Source organism: Euprymna scolopes, chromosome 34, assembly GCF_053919585.1.
Source record: "Euprymna scolopes isolate OS-2025 chromosome 34, ASM5391958v1, whole genome shotgun sequence".
Classification (NCBI taxonomy): domain Eukaryota; kingdom Metazoa; phylum Mollusca; class Cephalopoda; order Sepiida; family Sepiolidae; genus Euprymna; species Euprymna scolopes.
Window position 1 is genome coordinate 56,602,513 of NC_136515.1, and position 26,955 is coordinate 56,629,467.

Genomic DNA, 26,955 nt, shown 5'->3' on the forward strand with positions numbered 1-26,955 from the left:
AAACCAGAAGTAACAGACCAACCAATTCAGCCGATTGTTGTACAGGAACTCGATATTGAGAAGTCTCAGACAGCATAGATATAGCACTCTCCCTCGATACTAGCGCACAAATACATGTATTTGGTGACTTCAATGTCCACCACAGTAACTGGCTAGGATTCTCTAATCACACAGACGTAGCTGGTAGCGCAACACATAGCTTCTCTATATCCCATTCCCTATCTCAGTTGGTTACATTTCCGACACGTTTCCCAGACCAACAAGATCAACATGCCTCACTTCTAGATCTCTTTCTGACAACGGTTCCCAATGACTGTACAACAAATGCCCACAGCCCACTCGGGAATGCTGATCACGCTGTGATAATGGTAGAAATCAGCCTAAATTCTCGCCCTAAAACTGAAGACCCACTACTCAAAACAACGAGGTATTACAAAAAGGCTGATTGGGAAGCCATCAGGGAGCTCATCAGAGATGCCCCATGGCAAAATATCTTTACTCTTCCAGCGGAACAGTGTGCAAATGAGACCGCTGAATGGTTCAAAACTGCTATTGAAGCACATGTTCCCGCACGGAAATTCTATAGCAAGCCCCACTCCCCCCAATGGTTTACTTCTGCTTGTGCAGCTGCCATTTGTCTAAGGCAGCATGCGTTCCGCAGATTCAACCGACATAAGTCCAGCTCAAATAAACAGAAGTTTATAGAAGCTAGAAATAATTGTAAGAGAGTGATAGAGACAGCTAAGACAGATTACTCTGAAGCCACCAGAAAACGCATCGAAGCACAGAAATTAGGAACCCGGGATTTTTGGAAAATCTGCAACAGCGTAGTAAATAATGGACAGTCAACTATTCCCCCACTATCAAACAATCATGAGGTTGCTTGCACGGCAACTGACAAGGCTAATCTGCTAGCCAGTCGGTTTGCCTCAAACTCCACACTGAACTCGGTACACCACTCACTCCCTGATTTTCCTCTGCGAACAGACGCCTCACTAGACGATTTGAAAATCACCCCTTCTCAGGTACATGCTATTATAAAAAACCTAGACACCTCAAAAGCATGTGGACCAGATCTCATCCCGGCTGTGCTATTAAAAAAAATGCTCTGTTGAGGTTGCTTCAGTTCTGTCCAAACTTTACAATAAATGCTTTAACGAATCTTGTTTTCCCGACTGCTGGAAAACCGCCTCTGTGGTACCAGTCTTCAAGAATTCTGGTGAAAGAACTAACCCACTAAATTATCGCCCCATTAGCCTCCTCCCGCTTTTCGCCAAAATATTTGAGTCCTTAGTTAATCAAGCCCTAGTCCAGCACCAAACAGCTGCTAAACTCCTGACTGACAAACAATATGGATTCAGGCAAGCCCGTTCAACAGCAGATATCTTAACTAGTTTCTGAACGTATATACCGTTCATTGGATAAAACAGGGGAGGGTAGAGCGGCGGCCCTCGATATATCTAAGGCTTTTGACAGGGTATGGCACGATGGTCTTCTAAGGAAAATTAGATCATATGGAATCACTGGAAGAATTCATAATGTAATTAAATCCTTCTTAAGTAATAGAAAAATCAAAGTTGTCCTCGACGGTCGTACATCCAAACAATATGACATAAATGCGGGAGTACCTCAGGGGTCTATCCTTGGACCTCTATTATTCCTGATATTCATAAACGACCTCTCTGATAAAATTGTTTTGGAGATGGGTATATTTGCCGATGACATCACTCTCTATAACAGATATGAGGGGAAAATAAATGAACACATATCCAAGGAAATGGCAGAAACACTAGAGGATGACCTCCAATCCGTAGTGGAATGGGGACAAAAATGGTTGGTCACATTCAATGCTGCTAAGACTAAGCTTGTTTCCTTCAATAACTATAGGAAACCTTCTCTACCACCAATAGCAATGGCCAAGAACACATTACCTTAAAGTACTTCTTTTAAACTCCTCGGCCTAACGTTTACAGGGAATATGAACTGGAATAGATACATTGAGAGCATTGCCAAGGCTGCTGCAAGGAGGTTGGCTCACTCTACCGTGCTAGAAAACTACTTACGCCTGACAGTATCCTATACCTCTATAAGGCAACCATTCGCCCATGTATGGAGTACTGTTGTCACATCTGGGCTGGTGCGTCTGCTTCTTGTCTCTCGCTCCTGGACAGGGTTCACAAGAGAGTCGCCAACCTGATAGGTCCTGAACTGTCATCTAGGCTTCAGCCTTTGTCCCATCGACGAGATGTTGCATCCCTCTGCCTGTTCTACAAATACTTCAATGGTGAATGCTCTGACGAACTGCAAACACTTGTACCTCCCCGACGTAACTACCCCCGACAAACCCGACAAGCTACTAAGTCTCATCCCTTTACAGTAGAGATCCCTAGGTGCAAGAAAGCCTTTTACTCCAATAGTTTCTTCCCCAGAACTGCGGGTCTTTGGAACTCCCTTCCGGGATTCTGCTTTCCCAACTGCAATGACATGCAGAAGTTCAAGTGTAATGTTAACAAACATCTTTCTACTCATCTCCCTTCATAATGACCCCGCTAATTAAGTCCCTGATAGTAGCCCCCTGCTTCAAAGTGGCACTGTGCCTTGTTTGGGGTGAAAAAAAAAAAAAAGATATCCGGGGGATACTCTCCTTATATTTATTATTGCGGCTGGAATACAGGCATTTTTGTTTATAACACAATCGCTAGAAGATTGCTGTACAGCACCAACAGATTTCATCTATTCGGTTTGGTATTTCAACAGTCCACTTTTCCTAAATGTATTTTTCTTCACAATGGCTGGGGAACTCCATCTATCCTCTGTATAGTAACCATCCAGAATATTAGAAGGAAGCTAACAGGTGCTACACTTTGTCCTGAAATGACCTGATACTGCAAGGTAGGGATGTTCATTACACGTAAGGCCAGATTGTGCATGTACCCACTTGCTTGAATGCATACAGCGCCTAGTAAACCCATCGGGTACTGACCAAACTTGATGTTGCTTAACTTTGATCTAATGAGAATTAGTGTGTCAATGTAATTATGCCATTTATTAGTCATTTAAAAGCAAATTTGGTTCGGGTTTTTGAATTAACATCTAACTGAGGGTTTGTGAGAATTTGATTTTTATGGTTTGTGTTTTCATTTGCAGATGAACAGACAAACCAACAACAAGATAGACTACGCTTATTATATAGATTATTATTCTTTGGGAATAGTCCTGTATTTTATACTAAAATATAGCTTGTCGTGTGGGTTTCTCTAAAACATATTAAGGTATCAAACAGCTGGAGATGTGGATGCGTCAGATAAGCTAATAAGGAAACCTTGTCCTTTCAGAGCGAGAGACTAGTGGTAGATGCACCAGCCCAGATATGACAACAATACTCCATGCAAGGGTGAATTGGTAGCCTTGTAGAGATGTAAGTTATTAGCAGATGTGAGAAGTTTTCTAGTCCTTACATACTTTTCAGTTGTGACAATGAAACAAGTTTTTACAAACTAACATTCGTGGAAAACATAAACCTGTAATTAACTGGTGGATTCTTAAAATAAAACTCTTTAAGGGCATAGGGTGGTTTGTTCTTGAGTTTCTTCAGCTGGCTGGTGAAGCCCGTCTAGTTTGGACTGTTTGTCTCCTTGCTTTATAGAAGTTTCCAACTTTGCACTGGCTTATTACTTTCACATGCATGTGTTACTTTTTTGTGAGGTTTGCAAAGATTTCCATTGGTTGAAAATGCTTTTGAGTTCAAACATCCATGTTAAAACTTCCTTGCATTGGGGAGTGAGGAATGCAAATTCCAATGAAGTAGATAAGGAAAGAGTGTAAACAATTATAGCCATTTGCCTTTTTTAGCGTTCATAGGAATCACTTTACAATTAAGTCGCTACACTCTCCAATAATAACGACCAGCAAACCTTGTTCTTAGCTGTCTGATCAAGGTTGAGATCTGAAGAAAGTATCTGCAGAGTTTCTTTCTCATGCTGCCTTTAGATGTTAAGGGTAGTTCTTAGCATTCTGTATCAAATTCTAAATGATGTGTATCTAAATTCCCAAGCTGCATATATAGATATAGTTGCTTAGTACTGACCATCTATCCAATCCTTGGTAGGTCAGACCTACAAAGGAGGATTCAGTAGAAATGAGATGCCTTAGAAAACTCTTTGCCATCTCATACAAGAACCATGTCACCATCAATGAAGTCTGCAGAAAGGTCACTCAACGTGTCACTATGGTGAAGCTCAAATTGTGTGAGTACATAACACCCTCAGAAAGACTTGCAAAGACCATTCTGCAAGGAACAGTTCAGGGGAAAAGAAGAAAGAGCAAACAGAAAGAACGAACCAGTTATACTTTGGACTCCTGGCTTGTCAAGTAACATAGTAAAGCACTGCGATTATCAGTTGTTATTGAAATAAATATTCATTAGAGAAAAAGAAATGTTATTGAAATGGATTAGGTATTTTAGAATAATAAAATATGTTAAATATTAATAAAATATTATATTTATATAACAATTTTGGAATTTTAGAAAGAATAACAAATAGAATTTAGTATCAAAACAACAATCAATTGGAGCAGATGCAGAGTAGCAACTCGCCAAGAGAAGAAAGAAAAGAAAACAAGGTATGTGTCCATTCTGTTGGTGTTCCCACAAACATTATTTATTCGATTAAAAAACTGTTGGACCAAGCAGGGAACATAGACCCCGGGCCGGCTTCACTTAGAAAAGAATAAACTTTGGATGACACAGCTTTAACCTTTACCTTGGTACGTTCAAGCAGTTTTCACTACCAAGGGTGTGTTTTTTTTTATATTTACACAATTTTAATTAATCTTTGGATTGATATTTTTAAATAAATAAATAAGGACTTCTTTAATAAAACTATTTAAACCAAAGTTTTTAAGGGCAGAAACAAATATAAAATAACTCACTTGTTTGGATGTTGGCAGATTTTCACAACCAAGATTGATTTTTTTTTTTTATACAGAGTCCTTTTTTTTCTGTGTGCGGTCTTAATACAAATCAGCATTTATTTAATTATTCTTTAGAACATTAACGGCAATAAATTTTTTCTGATTGTCATGACTAAGAGTGCATTGTTTTTATATAATAATTATAATAATAATAAAGAGTTATTTATCCACAGCCAAAATTTGAAAAAACAAGTTGTATTATTTACAAAACATTTATATTTACACAACTTTCATGTTTGCAAATATTGCAGGGATTTTCGCAACTCCGATCGATTTTTTTTATGTAGAGTACATTTATTTTATAATAAAACTATTTAAACCAAGGTAAAAAATATCAATCAAAATTTTGGTTTTATTTTAAAAATTTGTAAATAAATGCATTCTGCATAAAAAAAATCAATCTTGGTCACAAATAAATAGAACTCATTTTTATTATATTTTTAATAAAAATATCAATTTGCAAAACTCCGCCCGAAAATGAAAACATTTTATAAATATATAAATGCACTCCGTCTCACGATAATCCACTTGAAAATTTAAAAGTTTTACTTGTAGTGTCGCCAAAGTTAATGTTTTACAGAATAATTAAATAAATATTGATTTGTTTTAAAAATGCACACAGAAAAAAAGGACTCTACATAAAAAAAAAAAAAAAATCAATCTTGATTGCGAAATTCCACGAAACATTCGCAAACATCCAAACAAGTCAGTTATTTTATATTTGCTTTTGCTCTTAAAAACTTTGGCTTTAATAGTTTTATTTAAAATGTTCTAAATTTTTTACTATTACACCGGTTATTATTATTTTGCTTTGCAAATATATAAATATATTACTTGTAAACAACTATTTGACTGCAACAATTTTAAATGCGACATTCGTTCAAAAACATAGTAAAAATATCAATCCAAATTTTGGTTTAAATAGTTTTATTATTATTTATTTATATTTAAATCATTAAAAATATCAAAGATTAATTAAAATTGTGCAAATTTATAAAAAACGCGGCCTTGGTCACGAAAACTGCTGAAACATAGAAGGTGAAGGTTAAAGCGGTGTCACCCGAAGTCTGTCCTTTTCTAAATGAAGCTGGCCCGGGGGTGTCCATTTCCTGCTATTCCGAACTGTCTTCATGTTATTGTTGTGTTATACACCATTTTTAATGTTATACACACATTCTGCTAAAATGTACACAAGCTTCATATTAACATCTATACACACACATCAACTAGACGATCACAGAGACAGTTATAAATATCTATGCATAGACATCTATAATATAAATTTCACCTGTCTGTTTAAATGCATGCATGTATGTATGTATGTATGTATGCATGCATGCATGTTTGTATGTATGCCTAAAACTTTCGACAGAAGTGATGGATTTTCACGAGATCATTTTGAAGCTCAACTCTTCGTACAACAACTAGCAAAAAATTGGCTAAAAACATTAATTCCTTCACTCTCAACTGGGCACATTTCTACAAGGAGGGGGTCGCTTTTTTTGCCGATATTTTCGACAGTCATCCTCGCTTTTCGATTGACTAGCCTTAATTTAAACCTTTGCCACTTCCAGTTTGGTGATGGATGCAATGGCAAAGACGTCACATTTTTTTTTCACTTTCTTTTTCTCCTTCGCGGTACAGGTTTGAGCCTGCCTGCATACTACTACTTTTTTTTTTTTGCTTAACACACACCTTCAAACACCTGGGAACGCCGGGCATCCAGGCTAGTTATCTAGATGACACAAACACGTTTACCTATACACTTACTATACACGCACCAGTATACAAAATGCTGACAACATTCTTGATTAGACAGGGAAAAGCTTCAATGTTATCCAAGCACTTGTTCACAAGCGCACCAAATGGAGCCGGCTGGTCCACTATTCATCCATCATGCAGTGCTTCTAAAACTGGTAGGTTATGGGACCAGTAATCTATATATATAAAAGCAAAAATGTGTGTATGTATGTGTGTTTGTATGTCTCGCAAAAACTTTCCACATGGGTCATGGATTTTCGCCAGATTGGTATCATTTTAAACTTCCAACCTTCGCCCGATCAATATAAAAAAATTGGCCAAAAGCGTTAATTCCTTCACCTTGAAATCAGTAGTTTTCTACAGGGGGGGGGGAGGGGTCAACAAAAACCATCCTCTCATGACGAGTTCGCTTCTACGCATGTGTCATACAACGTCGTAACCTGATTTACTTTAAATATTTGAAAAACCGACACAATTTCGCCGACGTCGTCTTAGTTCAGTTGCTTAGGGCGCGGCCTCATTATCTAAACGTTTTGGGTTTGAATCGTGGTGTGAGACGTCTATTTTTTTTTTCGATTTTTTAAATTTTAATATTGAAGCAGGGTTATTTAAGCCATTTTTCATGTTTTTTTTTTTCACGTTCGTTTTTCTGTTTTTTTTTACTTCGCTTATTCTTAGGTTTTCATTAATAACCCCCCCCCCTCCCCTCGGCTGACCACACACACTGAAAAACTCCCGGACAACACTAGTAGTAAAAGAAAACCAAATAATTATAAACATTTTTTTTTTTTTTTTTTTAACATTTTATAACAATGAATTTTATTGGTCTTCAATTTTGCTGACAAGAAAAGTTATATTTTGCTTCTTTAAACAAAAAGCATTAATTGAGGACAGAGAGGATGAAGACGTTTTTGTTCTGAAATGTTTTTTTTTTTTTTTAAAAGCAGGAGACAATTTGTTGGTTTTTCGTTCCTTCTGCCTCGAGATTCTTTCTGTACAGGCCATCACCGAGCAACAAAAGAGACACTTTATTCCATATTAGTTTCATTTGAAAGTTGTTGCAAAGAATTCTGAATCTCTTGGATAAAGGATGACCGAGCAACTGTTCGCTGAAACAAAACAAATGAAAACAATAAATTATTTTTGAGATGAGGATTGATTATTTGTATTTTTTGGATTCTTCGGACTATGGGTTTTATCTTGTGTTATTTTTGCATAATTTCAGTTGGTGTAAAAACGCTGGAAAGTAAGAAGACCAAAAAAAAAAAAAAAAAAAAAAGCAACGCAAATGTTGGGTGACGATCACCTACTAAGCACACGAATTTACCACAATATGGAAACCATTAATTACAAAAGATTGCAAGAGAAACAAACAGGAATTACCCCTGCTGTTCCATGAAATATATATATGTCTTATTTGTTTTACATAAGCATAAATATGTTGCTACAAATTCATGAACATGTTTCGATCAGCCAGATGTCATGATAAGTACTAAGATTGTACATTTAAAAACAAAAGCAGGTTTAAGGTTCCTGAAACTCATACTAGAATTTTCTGCAAGTACTTGATAAAATTCAGTAGAAAGTTCAATCCTGGGTATAGGCGACACTAAAAATATAATTGCGAATTACCCAGTCAGAGCATGCTACCCCGTGGATTAAATAAAGGGTTCTACTTCAAATTTTGTGCAGATTCCCAAGTTTGACAAGATACACTTTAAGGTCACAGGTTACATAGACTAAAATGTGAAAAATAACAAAAATTAGAAGAGTAGTCCAAAGAATCCAAATAATATGAATGAATGAAGGATCAGTTAATTGATTTTTTAGTACAAAATAATATAGTATGTGTGTATGTCTATACTCGTAGAAATTGTTTTTTTTTGTATTGATATTCATATTAAAAAACCTTTTTTCCATTTATTTAAAAAGAAAATAGAACTTTGTTATATATGGGTCGTGGAATTGCATTCATGCTTAACCACACAGGATCGTACTTCCTCCTCTCCCTTAACCCTTCACCCCTACTCCCTTCCCTCATTCAAAACCCCTACTGCTCACATTCACAATATACACCCCACTTTCTTCCAGAGTGTAAACCACACCCGAATATCTTATAAAAAAAATTAATGTAATTTTGACTCTCGTTTCAATATAATTACTTTTTTAGTCTGATGAAGTGGTATCTTTGAATTGAGATTCCACTGAAAAATGTTGCACATATGTAACCAATAATGTTTGTATAAGAAACAGACTATATACCAGCTCTGTCCTGCATTGAGCACTTTTTAATAATCACAAGTTTCATTGGATTTAAATCTAGGAAACCAATCTATACAACCATTACACACACACATATATATATATATATCCAAATATATTCCAGGTTAAAAATATCCAAAAGTAGAAACCATTGAATTTCAACAAGGTTGTTAATAGTGCTCAATAAAATTCAATACATCTAGGCTAATAGTCACTATCTTGTGTAGCTTTCGACCACTATTTTAGACACACTAAGTCGTGATAATGAAATGCTACATTGCATTCTACGAGCTACACCATCACAATCACAACATCTACAGAGGTAGGAGTCCCTATTTTTCTCTAAATCGGAACTAATTCTACATTTTCCAGAATCTGTGATTACACCTGTCGTAACTGCCTTAGAGATACATAGACCTTGCATATTCTTTCAAATTTCCGATTCATAAATAATAAATGCTTCCTTGGTAAAGTCCGTCAATTCTGATTGGCGGAGCTCTGAAAATTCTCATATTCTGGAATCCATTTATTCACTTCATAAACAAACGTTTAGTAACATTACAATATGGCATCACAATAATACATATTTATGATAAAAACGTCTTCGTCAAAAAAATCAACAAAACTGAGTTCTTATATCATTAAACAAACTGTGTGTGCATTGGTGATGTTTGAAATTGATGCATTACATATGTATTTATACATTTAGTTTAGCTCCCAAATATTTGGGATCTTGTATATTAAGACTTTTTTTGAAAAACTTAAAGTAAACAAACACTGACTTCTTCGCTGACAACAACGTTGTGCTTTTTTGTTTTTATTCTGTTGACAGATAAAGACAGAAATTATCCAACTAAATTGAAGAGGTTAGCTCCCTAATATTTGCATTTTTTAATTATGCTGAAAAATCAATATGAAAATTTATTGAATGCAATAAAAATTTATTTTTTGCTAACAATTGTATTTAAGCTACATATTTCCTTTAATAATATTCAATATCATTTTTTTTCTGGAACAAATTAGAAAAATATACTCGATTATTTGAATATATATGAAATGCGTCGGTACTTCACCACGGTATATTCATTTTGGCCCCGTCTATTATACTGGGCAGGCAGTGGCTCCCACTAACAACAGTAGCTTGTATTTTTTTCATACAGCTGAGGTAGGTGGGGTGGGGAGGATATGCTTCCAGCGTACAATGCCAGTACAGGGGTCCTGCTAATATAATAATAAATACAAAATCTGCATGAATTAGAATACATTTAAGTCTATTTTATAACTGGGTAATGCCAAGTAGCCTGTTAGTGTATATATATATAATGTTTTAAACAGTTTTAAGATCTGTGACTCACCTCTTCTCTGGAACTGATATTCCTAAGTTTAACAATTCCTTCCTGTACTTCAGATTCTCCAATGATGACAGCTATGGGGATTCCATTGTTCTCACAATATTGAAATTGGTCTAAAAGCTTGGGATTCTTCTTGTATGAATGTTCTGTCTGTATACAGAAATGAAATTGGTTGAAAAAAATATGAAGAAAACAGACAAAAATTGCATAAAATTATGTAAAAGAAAAATATTTATAAAAAAATGAGCAATTCTCTGGACTAACACCTGATGTAATACTGCTTATAAAAAGAAAATAAAGAAAATAGCACAAAAACTTGAAGTACTTACCTGTTAGGCTAAAAAAAGATAGTACACCAAAACTTCTGAAAATTCATCCAGTATTTTTGTTTCAAAAGTAATAAAATTTTATTGTGGAAGATGCCAGTGGTCATTTTTGACCTTATTAGGTCAATGAGCAAGGGACATAACAAAATTTAATTCAAGCTAGGGAAGAGTTAACAAAACCATCTCCTCCCATGTTAAGAATAGCTTTCTACATTTGCACAAGGTGGATTTTATTTTTGTAAATGGACGAATTCGCGTAAATTTTATTGTATGTTTTAATAGGTAAGTATATTAAGTTTGTGAGCAATATTTAGATGTAGGGCTTAATCTGGAGCACAAGATCCTTTTTTACTGCTGGATCGGGGTTCTAAAATTTAACTACGATGAGAATTACTACCTCTAACTGGTTATCAGATCCATTCAAGTGGGTATCTGTGCTGAGAACACTGTTTGCAATACGAATATTCTCTTCAGTGCTGAGAACACTGTTTGCAATACAGATATCCTCTTCAGTGCTGAGAACACTGTTTCCAATACAGATATCCTCTTCAGTGCTGAGAACACTGTTTCCAATACAGATATCCTCTTCAGTGCTGAGAACACTGTTTCCAATACAGATATCCTCTTCAGTGCTGAGAACACTGTTTCCAATACAGATATCCTCTTCAGTGCTGAGAACACTGTTTCCAATACAGATATCCTCTTCAGTGCTGAGAACACTGTTTCCAATACAGATATCCTCTTCAGTGCTGAGAACACTGTTTCCAATACGGATATCCTCTTCAGTGCTGAGAACACTGTTTCCAATACGGATATCCTCTTCAGTGCTGAGAACACTGTTTCCAATACGGATATCCTCTTCAGTGCTGAGAACACTGTTTCCAATACGGATATCCTCTTCAGTGCTGAGAACACTGTTTCCAATACGGATATCCTCTTCAGTGCTGAGAACACTGTTTCCAATACGGATATCCTCTTCAGTGCTGAGAACACTGTTTCCAATACGGATATCCTCTTCAGTGCTGAGAACACTGTTTCCAATACGGATATCCTCTTCAGTGCTGAGAACACTGTTTCCAATACGGATATCCTCTTCAGTGCTGAGAACACTGTTTCCAATACGGATATCCTCTTCAGTGCTGAGAACACTGTTTCCAATACGGATATCCTCTTCAGTGCTGAGAACACTGTTTCCAATACGGATATCCTCTTCAGTGCTGAGAACACTGTTTCCAATACGGATATCCTCTTCAGTGCTGAGAACACTGTTTCCAATACGGATATCCTCTTCAGTGCTGAGAACACTGTTTCCAATACGGATATCCTCTTCAGTGCTGAGAACACTGTTTCCAATACGGATATCCTCTTCAGTGCTGAGAACACGGTTTCCAATACGGATATCCTCTTCAGTGAACAGTTAAATATTACAGGTGATAGTGGAGACACACGTTAAGGGAAGGAGCAAAAACCATGGCCAGGAAAGGTAAAACTCAAGACTGCTTTGTATAACTTATGTTTTTGTCAAGCCTTTAGCTTAGCCTCAGTGGTAATATATATGTTCGATTGGAAGAGACCATTATGTAAGGGTTTAATGCCAGTTACACTTCCATTCGTTGCAAAGAGTAAAAAAAAAAACTCACTGGGATTTTGGCATCCCATAATTCCCGGCAAAGTTTCATTCGTTCTTCTAGTAAATTCTTCTGTGCCGACATCACGTACACGTCAGTCGATGTTGTCCGGATTTTCTTCTTACTCGCCTGTTAAGAAAACGAAAAAAAAATTTTTTTTAAAAGAGACATCATAAGTAAAGTATTTGCATGTGATCTCTGATCTTCAGGTAGATTCTTCAATCACAGAAATATTTTTTTCTACACAAACATTAATTACATTGGTCAACAACAAATGTGTTGTCTGCGTTTTTTTTTCAGCTGATTTAGGACAAATCTAATGCGCTACGTTCAAAAGTTACATTGGTTTTACTCAATCAGGTAAAATTTTGGAGCTATGACCACATGTCGTTTTTTTTTTATGTCTTTGTTCATATGTATGCATGTATGGAGCATTTTTGAAGTTAGTGCAAGTAAAATGCTATGTTGAATAATTGTTTTGATTGGAAATGATTACTTTAATGACAAGATCCAATAATTCTGGATGATCATGTCAAAAAGAGATCAGTTTGAAATCATAAAACATTGAAATCTTCCTAAAATTGGTGCTCATCATGCACAAACAAGGATTGACTTGTGAAGGAGGAATTGGTGCCTTGCAAAGAAAGGAATGTCATCAACCACCCACTGAATCGAGATAGAATACTCTTCTCAGCGATGCACATCAAGCTTGGCTTAATCAAGCAGTTCAACAAGGCTCTGGACAAGGATGGTGACTGGTTCAGTTATTTGTGCCAGGTTTTTCCAGAGTTGACCATAGAAAAGTTGAAAGCTGGCATCTTTGATGGTCCTCAGATCCAGCAACTCATCAGAGATCTACAGTTCATAAACTCAATGAACGAAGTGGAACTGGAAGCGTGGAAAGCATTTGTTCTGGTAGTGAAAAACTTTCTTGACAACAATAAGGCCAGGAACTACGCAGAACTTGTCAACAACATGATGACTGCTTTCAGAAACCTGGGCTGCAACATTAGCATTAAGGTGCATAACTTATTTTCACATATGGATTGGTTTCTTTAGAGCCTGGGTTCAATGAGTGACCAGCAGGGGAAGAGATTCCATCAGGGCCTGAAAGAGATGGAGACCAGGTATCAAGGTCACTGGAATACAGTCATGATGGATGACTACTGTTGGAATCTGAAGAGAGACCTCGTTGCCATTGAGAATTCCAGGAGTTCGAACAAAAGGAAGTTCAAGCCCCGTAGTTTGAACAATGGTAAAGCAACATGCAATTTACGTGTAATTATCTTTATCAATGCCAACCATTCAATTTACAGTAATCGATGTTTCTATCAGGTAATCAATACATGTTGTTGGCAAAACATTTTTTTCTCTTAAACACATATTTAAGATGATATGTGTTGGCATAAATTAGCTGATAATGCCACAAAAATGTAATCAATTTTGTCACACGATCTCATTTTTTTTTCAAATCAACATGAGCGTCAAGATGCACCATCTATTTTCACATATGGACTGGTTTTCTGAGAACCTCGGTTCAATAAGTGATGAGTAGGGGAGAGATTCTATCAAGACCTGAAAGAGATGGAGAGGAGTATCAGGGTCACTGGGAGGCAGTCATGATGGCTGACTACTGTTAGAATCTAAAAAGAAACCTCCCTGGCGCTGAGCATTCTAGGAGTTTGAAGAAAAGGAAGTTCAAGCCCTGAAGTTTAAACAAAGGTGAAGCAACGTGCAATTTACGTGTATTTATCTTTATAAATGCTCATCAGTTTACAGTAATCGATGTTTCTGTTAGGTAATCAATATATGTTGTCGAAACATTTTTACTTTAAAAAGCATATTTATTATTTTATTTATTTTTACAAAGAAATTGCCACTTATCAAGGCCCAGAAGCCAATCGAGGATAAGAGTTAAAGAGTGTAAAGTGGTCAAAAGGACAATATAGTAACCGTTAGAAGTGTAAATTTGGTAAATTGGATTACTTAAGGGGATGGCTCATCGAGAACTTGTTCACATTGGACTTGAAGATGGCCATATTGTAGTCATCTGGAAAGCAGGTAAACGGAGGAGTTCCACAGGCGTGCAGTTCTAAGAAAGAAGCTTTGTTCATGGAATCTACATTTAGGTTTAGGCACAGAAAAAGAGTGGGGGAAATTATTGATATTGTTTACAGCCAAACAAGTGTTTCTCGTGAATGTTTGGAGAGGAGGGACCATAGATTGGAGCTCAGACGAGCACTTGCCATGAAAATAGCGATAAAACAGAGACAGGCTCACAATGTCTCTTATGTGAGAAAAAGGTTGCAGGGAAAACAAAAGGCCCCCCCCCCCCTAGGCTATGAAGTCTATTCTGAACTGTCAAGGCAGGATAAGTCCTTCCTAGCAGTTCCTGCCCAGATGTGACAGCAAATACTTCATCCTTGGACGTATCTGGCTATTATATAGGTAGAGAATTGCATCAGCAGTTAGATATCTACTGGGTCGATAGAAGGATCTCATCATTTTTCCAGTGACCATGGCAACGGATGATGTACATATTCCATTTTAGATCAGGAGTAAAGGTCAAACCCAGAAGCTTGTCAAAACATAGAGCCTCCTCAAGACGAGAGCCATTCATTTCAATTGATGCCAGATGGGGATCAGAACGTTGATGATATAAAGATAGAAGCTTGGTTTTAGATGCATTAAAAGTAACCAGCCACTTCTTTCCCCATTGCACCACATGCTCCAGATCAGAGGAGAGAGAATCAGAGAGAATTTGGACATTTACGGCCTTTGATGTGCTGCCATAGATGGTAGTGTCATCAGCAAAAATGTCTACGAATAGATCAGGAAGAGAGTTGGACCCAGGATGGACTCCTGAGATACTTCAGCATTAATATTATGAGCTTCTGATTTCTGCCCATCAACCACTACCCTTATGACCCTATCAGAGAGAAATGATTTAATAATTGAAAAAACATTTCCAGCTATACCATAGCTAGAGATCTTGTGAAGTAGACCTTTATGCCATACACTATCAAATGCCTTTGATATGTCAAGAGCAATTATCCTAGAAAGGAAGCCTCGCTAATCCTATGAGAAATAACCGTAAGCACATTTGCTATAGATCTAGCAGAACGGAAACCATATTGCATGCCACTAAGAAGGTTATCTTTGCTGAGGTGGTTGACTACTTCTCTATTTAACACAAATTCAAGTAACTTAGTCATGACACACAGGAGACTTATTAGTCTGTACTGAGAGGGAGATGACGGATCACCTGAATTCTTAAATACAGGGCATACTGATGAGATTTTCCAGGGTGTTGGGAAGCAATTCTCCTTAAGCCAATGCTTAAACAGCTTTGTAAGTATGGGTGCTAGTTCTAGTTGAAGCTTTTTGAGCACTATAATTGGAATGCCGTTGGGGCCAGTTGCTTTACTGGAATCAAGGGTTTTGATTAGCTTGGCAACATCAAGCACAGATATTTGTATGTCGCATAGCATGTTTTCTGATACAGGAGGAAATGCGAGGGGTTGGCAGCCTTGGTTGCATAGAATAGAATTAGTTGCAAAGTTCTTTGGAAAGAGTTTGGCTTTGTCTGATGCTGACAAGATTACCTCAGGTCCATTGATGATAGTTGGGATAGAGCACACGCTTTTGTTCAAGATCCAATTTGCTATTTGCCAAAACTGGTGGGAACCAAGCCACTGCTCAGCCACTTTTGACTTGACAGACTGAGCATACAACTCTCTCACGTTTTTATTACTCTTTTACTGTTGTTGCTGGCAGTCCTGAAAACGGCTTTAGTCTCAGTACGTCTGTTACATTGGAAGCAATGGAAAAAGTGATTTCTGTGCGCAATAGCAGCAGCGCATTCTGGAGAGAACCACAGCTGGCTGTTAGGTTTTTGTTGGAATTTTTTGAGGATATGAAACCTACAATTAACCATTCCATCAGGTCTGTTACTATAGAGAACACATCCTTTTTAAACATGGAACGCAGAGGTAGATCAGATATAAATGAACGGAAGCTATCCCAGTCAGCCATAGAGTATCAATATACTGTACGATGGACAGGTACGTCTCAGGACTTATTACATTTCGTTTTTATCTTAACTGAGACAACAGAGTGGTCAAAAGATCCCAGGGAAGACAGAACAGAAGATGAACATAGCTCAGGGCAAGTTGTGAGGAAAATATCTAGAAGACTTGCATACTGACCATCAGTATTGGGCACACGGGTGGGTTCACAAACAATCTGAGTGAGGTCATAAGCAATGGAGAAATTGTGACAGAACCTCCCCTCATCATCTGTCTTGTTTGAGTGGGTTAACCATTCCACATTGTGAACATTGAAGTCTCCACAGACATGAATATTAGCCGAAGATTGAGCAGATTTAACAGGATAATATGTGTTGATAAAAACCATCTGATAATGCCACATAAATGTCACCCATTTTGTCACAAGATCTGATTTTTTCAAATCAACTTAGCACAAGAATCTGACCTGTTTGAGAAAAATGGATGTCATTTCCTGATTCAGCAAAACTGCCCTAAATCAGTTGTAGAAATACAGACAATGTTTAAAAAGTAAAAAATTGTTGCCCAGTGTTATTTATGTAGTTCTTATGCTGATGTCTCCACAATCTATAAATAATCAACAATATTGAATACATAAATGAATACATTTGAAGACGGCCAGAATGTGACATTGGTAAAAATATTAATAAAATTAATTTTAATTAATTAATTTTAATTAAAAAATTAAAAAAAAAAAAAAAAACAGCAACAAGAATAATAAAAATTATGCAAATAACTCCATACCAAATAACTCTTTCACAAATAAAAACTCCAGTTTTAACATTACAACACTTGCGAAATGAGCCGTTCTTGCAATATAAAAGTAATCATTAATAAGTAATAATCTTAGCGATCACTCTTTTCCCCTCCTTAGCAAAAAATTGTTTTTTTTTTAGCAATTAGTTTTTTGTCTTTTGCTTCTTGATTAATTTTGCTTAAATGATATTAAATAATAATCAAATTGTAAAGTGATAACAAGCAGGCAAACCCTGATAGTTTTAAAGAAACATTTGGGCATTTTTACTATAGACAACCAATCGAAAAAAAATGGCCAAGAAAAAAATATATAAGAAATAAATATTACCAAAGGCAAGATAAATTATTGTTGTACCTCGCGCAGTAATTTTTTTGCATTTTAACTTATTTTAAAGTGTTTATTAAGTTTGAAACACTAGTGCTCAATTGCTAAGTTAGAGCAAGAACAAAATGATTGATTTGAGACTGTCATTGTGGGAGTCTCAAAAATCACTCAAAACTTGAAAATAAAACAAAATACTGAGAGAACTCCTGGATTTTTATCAGTATTTTTTTTTAATCACAGCCTCATTTCTAATGTCTTGTTATTGTTGCAATTCAGCACTATGTGTTCCAAACTAAATAAATGCTCTAAAATAAGTTAAAAAACCCAGAACTTATCCAGGTAGGTAGAAGTGTAACTTACCTTTGGAACATTTATTATGCATTTGTTTCTATAATAAAAATACCTAAACATTTAAGTTTATATGAGTATCTATTTACTTTCGTCATGTTTGTATATAATAGCAATTAGAAAATTTTGACCAACTAAAAACTGATTATTTTCTTACCTGAAGTTTGGCTTCGATGATAGCAAATATACGTTCGATTCCTATACTAACACCAACACAAGGCACCTTTTTGCCTTTGGGGTCAAACATGCCCACCAGACCATCATAACGACCACCACCGGCTATACTGCCTACACCTTGCTGAGAATCTTCGTCATGTCCTTTATCGGTACTCAGGGGAATACCTAAAAAATAAAAATAAATAAATAAATAAAAAATAACTTTGGTTCTTGTCCAGAATTCCCATATTAAAAAAAAACAAACTGAATATGCAACATTTTTGGTGTACTGTTTTTTGTTTTTTTTACTTAACAAGTAAGTACATAATAAAGTTTTGGTGTTTCTTCATTATTAGAGTGAAATTCGAAATATTAAACTAATGGTATCCACTTAATTGTCATGTGTTAATGAACATATTAAAAAATTACGAAAAATGATATTGTAGAAAAATTAATTATTAATCAAAACAGTTTTCAAAGACAATTAGCGAAAATAAAGTTTTGCTAAATTGGCCTAAAATTTTCAGTTTTTCAGAAAATAATTAACTCCCCTGTTATGATATGAACTTTTGTATTTCTTTTGTAAGCAAAACTTAATTTTCGTTAACTGTCTTTGAAAACCGTTTTCATTAATAATTTTCTCGTTTCTTGCAATTTTTGGATATGTTCATTTATATTATGACATAGCAATTATGTTTTTATTTGAAATTCCATCTTTCAATTTTCCAATTTTGCTCTTATAATGGAGAACCACCAAAGTTTTTGTGCTATTTTCTTTTTACATATAGGGGTTAATCTAAAGAATCACTCATTTTTTTTTTAAAATATAAGATTTATGCATATTTTACGAACTGGCAATCGATTCACTAAAATTACTTAAAATGATATGGATTTTTTCTGATTGTTTTTTTTTTTTTTCAGAATTGCTACTCTAATATTTTTTTCAATTAAATCATTATTTTGTATTTTCCCTGGACAATGCCGGGACACAAGTCATACCAGTATATAATAAAGCATTACCGTTAAAAAAAATGGAGTGGGGGGATGTTATTTGTAAATCTAAAATTAATAAAAATATTTCCAATCACAATTTAAATTGTTTTTAGTATTTCTTTAGTGATTTTTTTAAATTTAAGATTGATGAAAACGAAAAAAACCTTAAACTACTTGAAAATTTTTTTTTTCTTTCTATGGAAATCGCTTCAGACAAGACATGAAGCCACTTGATGTAATGAGCTAAAAATTAAAATAAAAAACTTCAAGGTAAAATCAAAAACTAGCAAAAGATAAATACTAGATTCTGACCCAGAAAACAGGAATTTTTTCCCCCTTGTCAGAAACATTGCTCATAGAATATAAGGATTAGAAGAAACACTAGTTACAAGTCTGCTGAAAGTAAACATAAGGTCCATGTCCTACTCTCTTTGATTCTAAGATTTAATTCAGTCGTACTTGGAGAAAGTAGAAACAAGCAACAGTAGAAACAACAGCAGCTTAACCCTAAAATGGTTACCATGGTGGAATTCACCAGGTATAATTGAGGTGGTTGTATAACTCGTATGTCTGGCAGCGTGACTGCAGCTTGACACTCGCAGTAGCTGCTGTGTTTTTTTTATGACATGTCTAAGGGTGGTTGTATGGTCCAATTGTTTCCATTAGTTTTTGCTCCTTGACTCATTTTGGATGAATTCCTCCCACAGTAACCAATTTTATGTGTTCAGGTATTTTTTAAACTGCAATTATCATTTAAAATAGCAATAATGAAAAGAGAAGCGTTGTATCTTCAAAGTAAATGTTATGTTCATAAGTATATTCTAACATAGTAAGGGAACCAACATATGTATGCTCAATTTATGTCGCAACGTAGACCAAGAATGGAAAAAAAAAAAAAAATTCAACTTGCTTTTTCTTTGTAAAAACAGCATTTATTTCCGTATTGCTACAGTCGTAATGTCACCCGCGTGCTAGGATGTTCTCCACGCCTCCGCGAGGTGAGGTTGGAGAAGTTATTTTGTTCTATGCTCTACGTCTCTAACATGATCGTCCTTTTTAAAGTCTATATTTTTGTAACACCTTTCTTATAAAGTTCGCTAGGACCCCTGTTGTCTGGAAACTTCGGCTCGGATCGTCTGGTTCTTCTTAGAGGGGTGTTACATTGAATCCTGTATGCTGAAAGCGAATATCGAAGCCGCAGGCAAAAGAAAAACAGACGTGAAGTCTATTCTACGAGAATTAATTCACAAAATTATATACAAATGTTTTTACAAATATCGTTCAGTTCTTAGTAAGTTTTCAAAAGTCCCAATCTCTCTTCACAGACAGCGTCAGACGGGTTTGGAGGAGGGAGTGGGGTCATGTCTTCAGGGAACGGCGGGCTTACTTCGAGTTTTGTGCACAAACTCTCGCTGGAAACTGCTTCGAAACTGACTAATTTCGCATGACACTAGTATTAATATGAGTGTGGGTGGTTGAGGTGGAAGTTTCCCCAGCCAATCAGATCATGCCACAAAATTGGGGGGAAAAACCCCAAATCCTGCGGGTGTGCAATTCAGCAAGCGATCTGAGATTCAAGTCAATATTAAATTCTCATGACCCCTAAGGTCACACTGTCAGTCCAACATCTGGTTTCGAGTTCGTCAAGGCCAGGCAGTGTTATGTTATTGTTCTAAGTTTCCTGTCATCAATTTTAAATGCAAAATATATCTCTCTGACTTCCAAACAATATCTATTTTGACAATGAAATAAAATATATTTATATCCCTTACTTTAAGTCTTTGGGATGTCTGCTGTTACCCGGGATCGATTAAAGCTATCTTAGCATACCTGGCTCCCCAATGAGGGGCAATTCGCTCCCTCAGGTAGATTACATATTTTCCCCACTGATGATGTCATTATGCATGCATTCATCCACGCTATGTTACAATATTTTTTTATTAATTATTTAGAATAATTTTCCTGGGTTCACCTTCCACATTAGCAAATTAAAGGGTAACCATTCAAGCAATCAATTGGTCAAAATTAAAAACAAAGTTAATTACAAGATTAAATGAGACTGACCGACGACTAACTTATGGACATTATTGCTTATAGAGTTTCAACATCGCATCTAAAACAAATGGTCATGTTAATTCAATGTTTCTATTGAAATAAACAACTCACCTTTGAGAATGGCTTCATATATGACACCTGTGTAGTAATCCAAACCACGTGCCAAGCTGAGATCAAAGGAAACCTTAAAGAGAAAAAAAAGAAATATTAATAAGTTGAAATGAACACAATCTATTTTATATAAAGAGCAGTTGTATGTTTGCCAGGTTAAAAGTAATACAGGGCTTTATGTTGAGAGTGAAACAGTTGCGTTTGCGAGTGATTTTTCCAAGTGACGACCAGAAAAAATAAAATGCTTATCATTTAGTGATTGCGTTTTTTCACTGACAATCTTCCAAAGCTTATTACTGAGCGAAAAATATTTTTTTTTCAACCATTATTTTTTTTTTTTTTTAATAAAATGGGCAAAGTCAAATTATTTAAACAATAAAAGGTTTAATAGAACAATAAACTCTTTTTTAAACAAAGGCTATTTAATAAAAAAAAACATCTGGAGAAATTTTAATATTTATACGTTCAAATCTCAACATGAAATACGGTGCATATTTAGAATTACAGTTATTAAAAAAAATGCAGAAAAATCTTTATGATGTACATACTCATCAGAGAATGAAGATGTCATATTCCAAAAATCACATAGGTTTGGCTAGTAGTTTTCTATTTGACTAATAAACAAAAATATTTAGTTCTCAAAGGTCAACTGAAGATAAATTTGTAGAGCTCTGTAATAATGAAAAAAACTAAAATATAAATAAATTATATTCTCTTTCAGTATCACGCACTCAAGCTGATTATCGTCAGAAGAAGAAACAAATAAAAAGAAGAAATGACAGAAGAGAAAGGACAAAAAAGATTAAGAAGAGAGAAAGTTTAATATTAAGTTGAAACAAACACAATTTAATATATTGTGCCATCACATGCTCCTCTGCTCGACAAACGCAGACCCCAACATTGTGTGCCATGGATTTCTTCTGTTATCTTCTATTCTAGATGTGTCATCATCATCTTTTGCGTTTGTGGATGCTGAGGGGGCACATAGTTTCTCATAAGTATAAAAAAAAATTAAACAATGCAAGAAAAAACACAAACTCGAAAAACAAATATTCCAAGACATTCTGTATGTATTAATTGGGCTTTACGTGCGTGTGTGGGAAATTGTGGTAAACAATTCTGAGTGTTAAGGTCCACATCTACGTCTTAATTGAGGTTGTGTCCGTCAGTCGAAGTCAACACATCTCAATTTGCTTTGAGCCATGACTGTATTCACCTGTGTTAAAACTGGAAAACCTTAAACTCTTGCAAACTCAAAACTGTTGTAAACTGTGTCTAACTGTTGTACACTGTTGCAAAACCTATTGCCACCCCTAAATCTACCTCTAAACATATTAACCCCCATTGCCTGTCCTCTGACCCAATCACTATCACACCTTGATTAACAATCCTATTTCAGTTTTCCTTTGTATGCCTTGGTGAACAATTACCTCTCCATTGTCTTTCTACAAAGCTCACTCCCTAAAACATTTGTTCTGCTGATCCCTTATTTCCTTTTTTTTTTTTTAAATTCCTAACATTGGGGGGGGGCGAGTATATTGATAGTATCACAATATAAAGTATACGTGTTGATCTGGTTAAAAATAATAACAATAACTACCAAAAATATACCCAGAAATCATATTGGATTTGTAGGTATATTTTTGGTAGTTTTTTGTTGTTATTTTTTATTATCATATGGCATAATCACGTTGACACACCAGTCCCTGCTGGATCACCAAAGTTAAGCAATGTTGAACCTGGTCAATACTAGATAGGTGACAAGTTGGGCTTCCAAGTGCTGTAAGTGCTCTCCGTTTATCTCGGCATTGTTTCCAGTTGTCCTGGACTTCTCCTTGCCACTGGACTCAAACGGTGCCGACCCAAGAGAGGTGTGGTTGGTGATTGTGTAAGTCTTGCCTCACAATTACACATTCAGCTGCCCCTACATGGGGTATCCTTTGTTTTTTGAGACTGAACAGAGGCATCGATTGATCATCATGCTGCTAAGATCTATTACAAATTGTAAAATAAATATCAATAAATATTTTATTACCTTCATTAAATTTATAATAATGGGAGAGATTTCATCAAGAATACCATAATATATATAACTATAAAAATGAAAATGTCTGTGTGTGTGTATACATTTCCCTACCAAATAACTGTCAATTTTCGGTCAAAAGACTCAAAATCTGACATACGGAATATTGAGACTTGGGAAAATCCTTTCAATTAGTTTTTGGACAGAAATTTGGCTGTCAAGGGGTTAAAGTTCAACGATTTGACCTTTTAAAACTCTACCAAACTCCTCCGCCATTCAATTTCAGTCAAAAAAAAAAAAAAAAAAAAAAAATGTTAAGGGGTCAAAATTGGGACCAAAGTTAAAAAAAAATTTGACCTCAGCGGTTTCTACCAAATTACTCAGCCAATTTCTGATCTAAACATTTGAAAATTTACATAAGAGATATTCAGAGATAAGACAAGCCTTTTAATCGGTTTGGGTGGAAACTTTGAGCTACCAAGGTGTTAAATTTCAAGCGATTTGACCATTGTGGTGTCTAGCAAACTACACAGCCAATTTTGGATCTAAACATTTGAAATTTATACATAATGAGTATTCAGACATGCGGCAAGCATTATAATCAGTTTTGGGGCAAAAATTTGGCTGCCAAAAGGTCAAAGTTGAAAGAGTTGACCTTTGCAGATTCTACCAAATTTCTCTGCCAATTTTGGGTCTAAAGACTTGGAATTTTAGATGTAAGTAACTTGGACATGGGTAAAAAATTTTATTTTGATTTGAGACCAAAATAATAAATGTTAAGGAGTAAAAATTGGGGTCAAAGTTAAAAAAAGAAGAGAAATGACAAAATTGGGCTAAGGTTAAGCTGAGAAGAGAAATGATAAAATTGGGCTAAGGTTAAGCTGAGAAGAGAAATGATAAAATTGGGCTAAGATTAAGCTGAGAAGAGAAATGATAAAATTGGGCTAGGTTAAGCTGAGAAGAAATATGACAAAATTGGGCTAAGGTTAAGCTGAGAAGAAATATGACAAAATTGGGCTAAGGTTAAGCTGAGAAGAAATATGACAAAATTGGGCTAAGGTTAAGCTGAGAAGAAATATGACAAAATTGGGCTAAGGTTAAGCTGAGAAGAAATATGACAAAATTGGGCTAAGGTTAAGCTGAGAAGAAATATGACAAAATTGGGCTAAGGTTAAGCTGAGAAGAAATATGACAAAATTGGGCTAAGGTTAAGCTGAGAAGAAATATGACAAAATTGGGCTAAGGTTAAGCTGAGAAGAAATATGACAAAATTGGGCTAAGGTTAAGCTGAGAAGAAATATGACAAAATTGGGCTAAGGTTAAGCTGAGAAGAAATATGACAAAATTGGGCTAAGGTTAAGCTGAGAAGAAATATGACAAAATTGGGCTAAGGTTAAGCTGAGAAGAAATATGACAAAATTGGGCTAAGGTTAAGCTGAGAAGAAATATGACAAAATTGGGCTAAGGTTAAGCTGAGAAGAAATATGACAAAATTGGGCTAAGGTTAAGCTGAGAAGAAATATGACAAAATTGGATTCGATAATGAATCATCTACCTCATTCAGACAGCCAAATAGATCACAATAGTTCAGCAAGAGTTTCATATCTTGAAGAGCTTCCACCGCAGACTTTTGATCCTTCAGCTTTGGATCATTTTGCAATTTTTCAACAAGATCCATTTGACCTGAAAAGACAAAATAAAAAAAACGCTTTAACATCATTAAAAGAGCAGAGAACCAGATTCTATTAGTTAAATCTAGACACTTGTTTTACATCCATGTGTAATTTTGCTCTTCTCATATACGGCTTTGTCCAGTCTTGACCAACTATGGACAACTATTGTAAGGGTGCCTGTGCATGAAATTTTTGTGGCAACAGTGACACAATTTCCAACCACACCAGAGTCGGCACTGTTTAAATCCAAAACCTGAAACCACGGGTGATCTTTATATTTTCTCAACACATAACCAACATAGATAATCTCTGCGTCCTATAAATAAATTAAAGAATTTGTGTTCATAAAATGGGGGATCAATTTAAATGATGTGGCAAATATTTACCCAAACATCTGCTTCACATTACATGGCCCCATGGTTTGCTATTTGAAACCTAATCTAAAGATACGTCAATTGCTTAGAAAGCCAAGCCCAGAACCTCTGGAAGGTTTATTGGAAGATAAAAATAGATAACAAGTGAAGCATGCATGGTCCCTTTTGAGTGCACAGTGAACGAGGCATAAAAAAAAAAAATGAATAGGTTTAGCCCCCCCCCCCTCTATTTAACCCTAAAAGTCCCCAGGGGATGTCAAATCCTGATGAAAATGAACAAACGGTGCAGTTTTAGGCCTTAACATATGTAAATTTGAGTTCTCCACCACGCAAAAAAAGAAATGACAAAATCCATCAGCATAGTTATTGAGAAAAGTGCGGACAAACAAATGGACAAGGATGAATTTACAATAATGAGTATAGCACGTTAATTGACAGAGAAAATAGTAAAACTAAAATTTGTATTTTAAATAATGGAGGATAAATCTTGCGAGTCTTGTCACTTTAATACTAATATTATCTTCTATCATATCTCACTTTATCACCTTTATTAATTACTAGCAGGGATACCCGGTGATGCCTGGGTGTGGAGAGGTTGTATAGTAAGGCTATGGAGCAACCCCCTAAGGAAAAAGAAAAAGAAAAAGAAAAAAATGAAAATAGCAAGGAGTACCTGTGCGAACACAAAAAAGAAAAAAAAAGAAAAAAAAGAAAAAAAAAGAAAAAAAAGAAAAAAAAAAGAAAACAGAAAAGAAAAAGAAAAAAAAGAAAAGAAAAAAGAAAAAGAAAAAAAGAAAAGAAAAAGAAAAGAAAAAGAAAAGAAAAGAAAAGAAAAAGAAAAGAAAAGAAAGAAAAAGAAAAGAAAAAGAAGAAAAAGAAAAGAAAAAAAGAAAAAGAAAAGAAAAAAAAGAAAAAAGAATAGAAAAAAAAGAAAAAAGAATAGAAAAAAAAAGAAAAAAGAATAGAAAAAAAAAGAAAGAAAAAAGAATAGAAAAAAAAAGAAAGAAAAAAAAAAGAAAAAAAGAAAAAAAAAGAAAAAAAGAAAAAAAAAAGAAAAAAAGAAAAAAAAAGAAAAAAAGAAAAAAAAGAAAAGAAAAAAAGAAAAAGAAAGAAAAATTAGCCGCAGTAGGCAGGCTCGAATCTGTAACGCAAAAGAGGAAAAAGTGAAAAAAGCAAACAAGTTAGCTGTCTCGCCTACATGACTTGTGACATCACAGGCTTTCAAAATAACGTTTTTTATACGTATGTCGAGATCGCGAGGCATGAATGAGTTGGCAAAAATGTTGATGAAAAAAAACGACTCCTCCTTGCAAAAAACAGTCCAGTTGACATTCAAAGAATCAAGCTTTTTGGCCAATTTATCAATATTTGTTGTTCAAGAGATTTATCTTTCTAATGATACCAATTCTGTCAGTGTTCGTTGCATTTGTCGAAAGTTTTTGCAAGACATACACCCACACACACGTTGCCTTTTATATATTAGATTATTATTATTAGTACAAATTTATAATCCTCTCTACAGAGAGCGATGCACATGTGGTGACATGTGCAGCTCTAGCAATCATAAAAAAAAAAAAAAAAAAAAAAGGCTTGCTTTTTTTTATGCTGTTCTTGGCCTTTAGGCCAAGATCAAAGTGTAGCACAAATTAATTATTGTACCATTATTGTTATCTTTTGTTTTTACATGTCAATAAAAAATGTTTTAAACAATTGGGTTCTAAGTAGGACGTCCCCCCAGTATGAAAGAGTGAATGCGGTATTATGGTGGAAG

The 26,955-nt window shown here is 35.2% G+C and overlaps 1 protein-coding gene across 2 annotated transcripts in view; it reads right to left on the minus strand.

Moving 5' to 3' along the window:
* Positions 1 to 7,510: 7,510 nt before the first annotated feature.
* Positions 7,511 to 26,955, minus strand: part of LOC145259215 (histidine--tRNA ligase-like) — a 102,652-nt gene continuing 83,207 nt past the window's right edge. For both annotated transcript variants that reach the window (XM_080117050.1, XM_080117051.1), the window contains 6 exons: positions 24,693 to 24,820; positions 21,115 to 21,187; positions 17,957 to 18,141; positions 12,316 to 12,432; positions 10,353 to 10,499; positions 7,511 to 7,844 (listed from right to left, as the gene is read on the minus strand). In XM_080117050.1, coding sequence (XP_079973176.1) covers positions 7,764 to 7,844; positions 10,353 to 10,499; positions 12,316 to 12,432; positions 17,957 to 18,141; positions 21,115 to 21,187; positions 24,693 to 24,820 — 731 coding nt within the window. In that variant the 3' untranslated portion in view covers positions 7,511 to 7,763. The remainder of the gene's footprint in view (positions 7,845 to 10,352; positions 10,500 to 12,315; positions 12,433 to 17,956; positions 18,142 to 21,114; positions 21,188 to 24,692; positions 24,821 to 26,955) is intronic.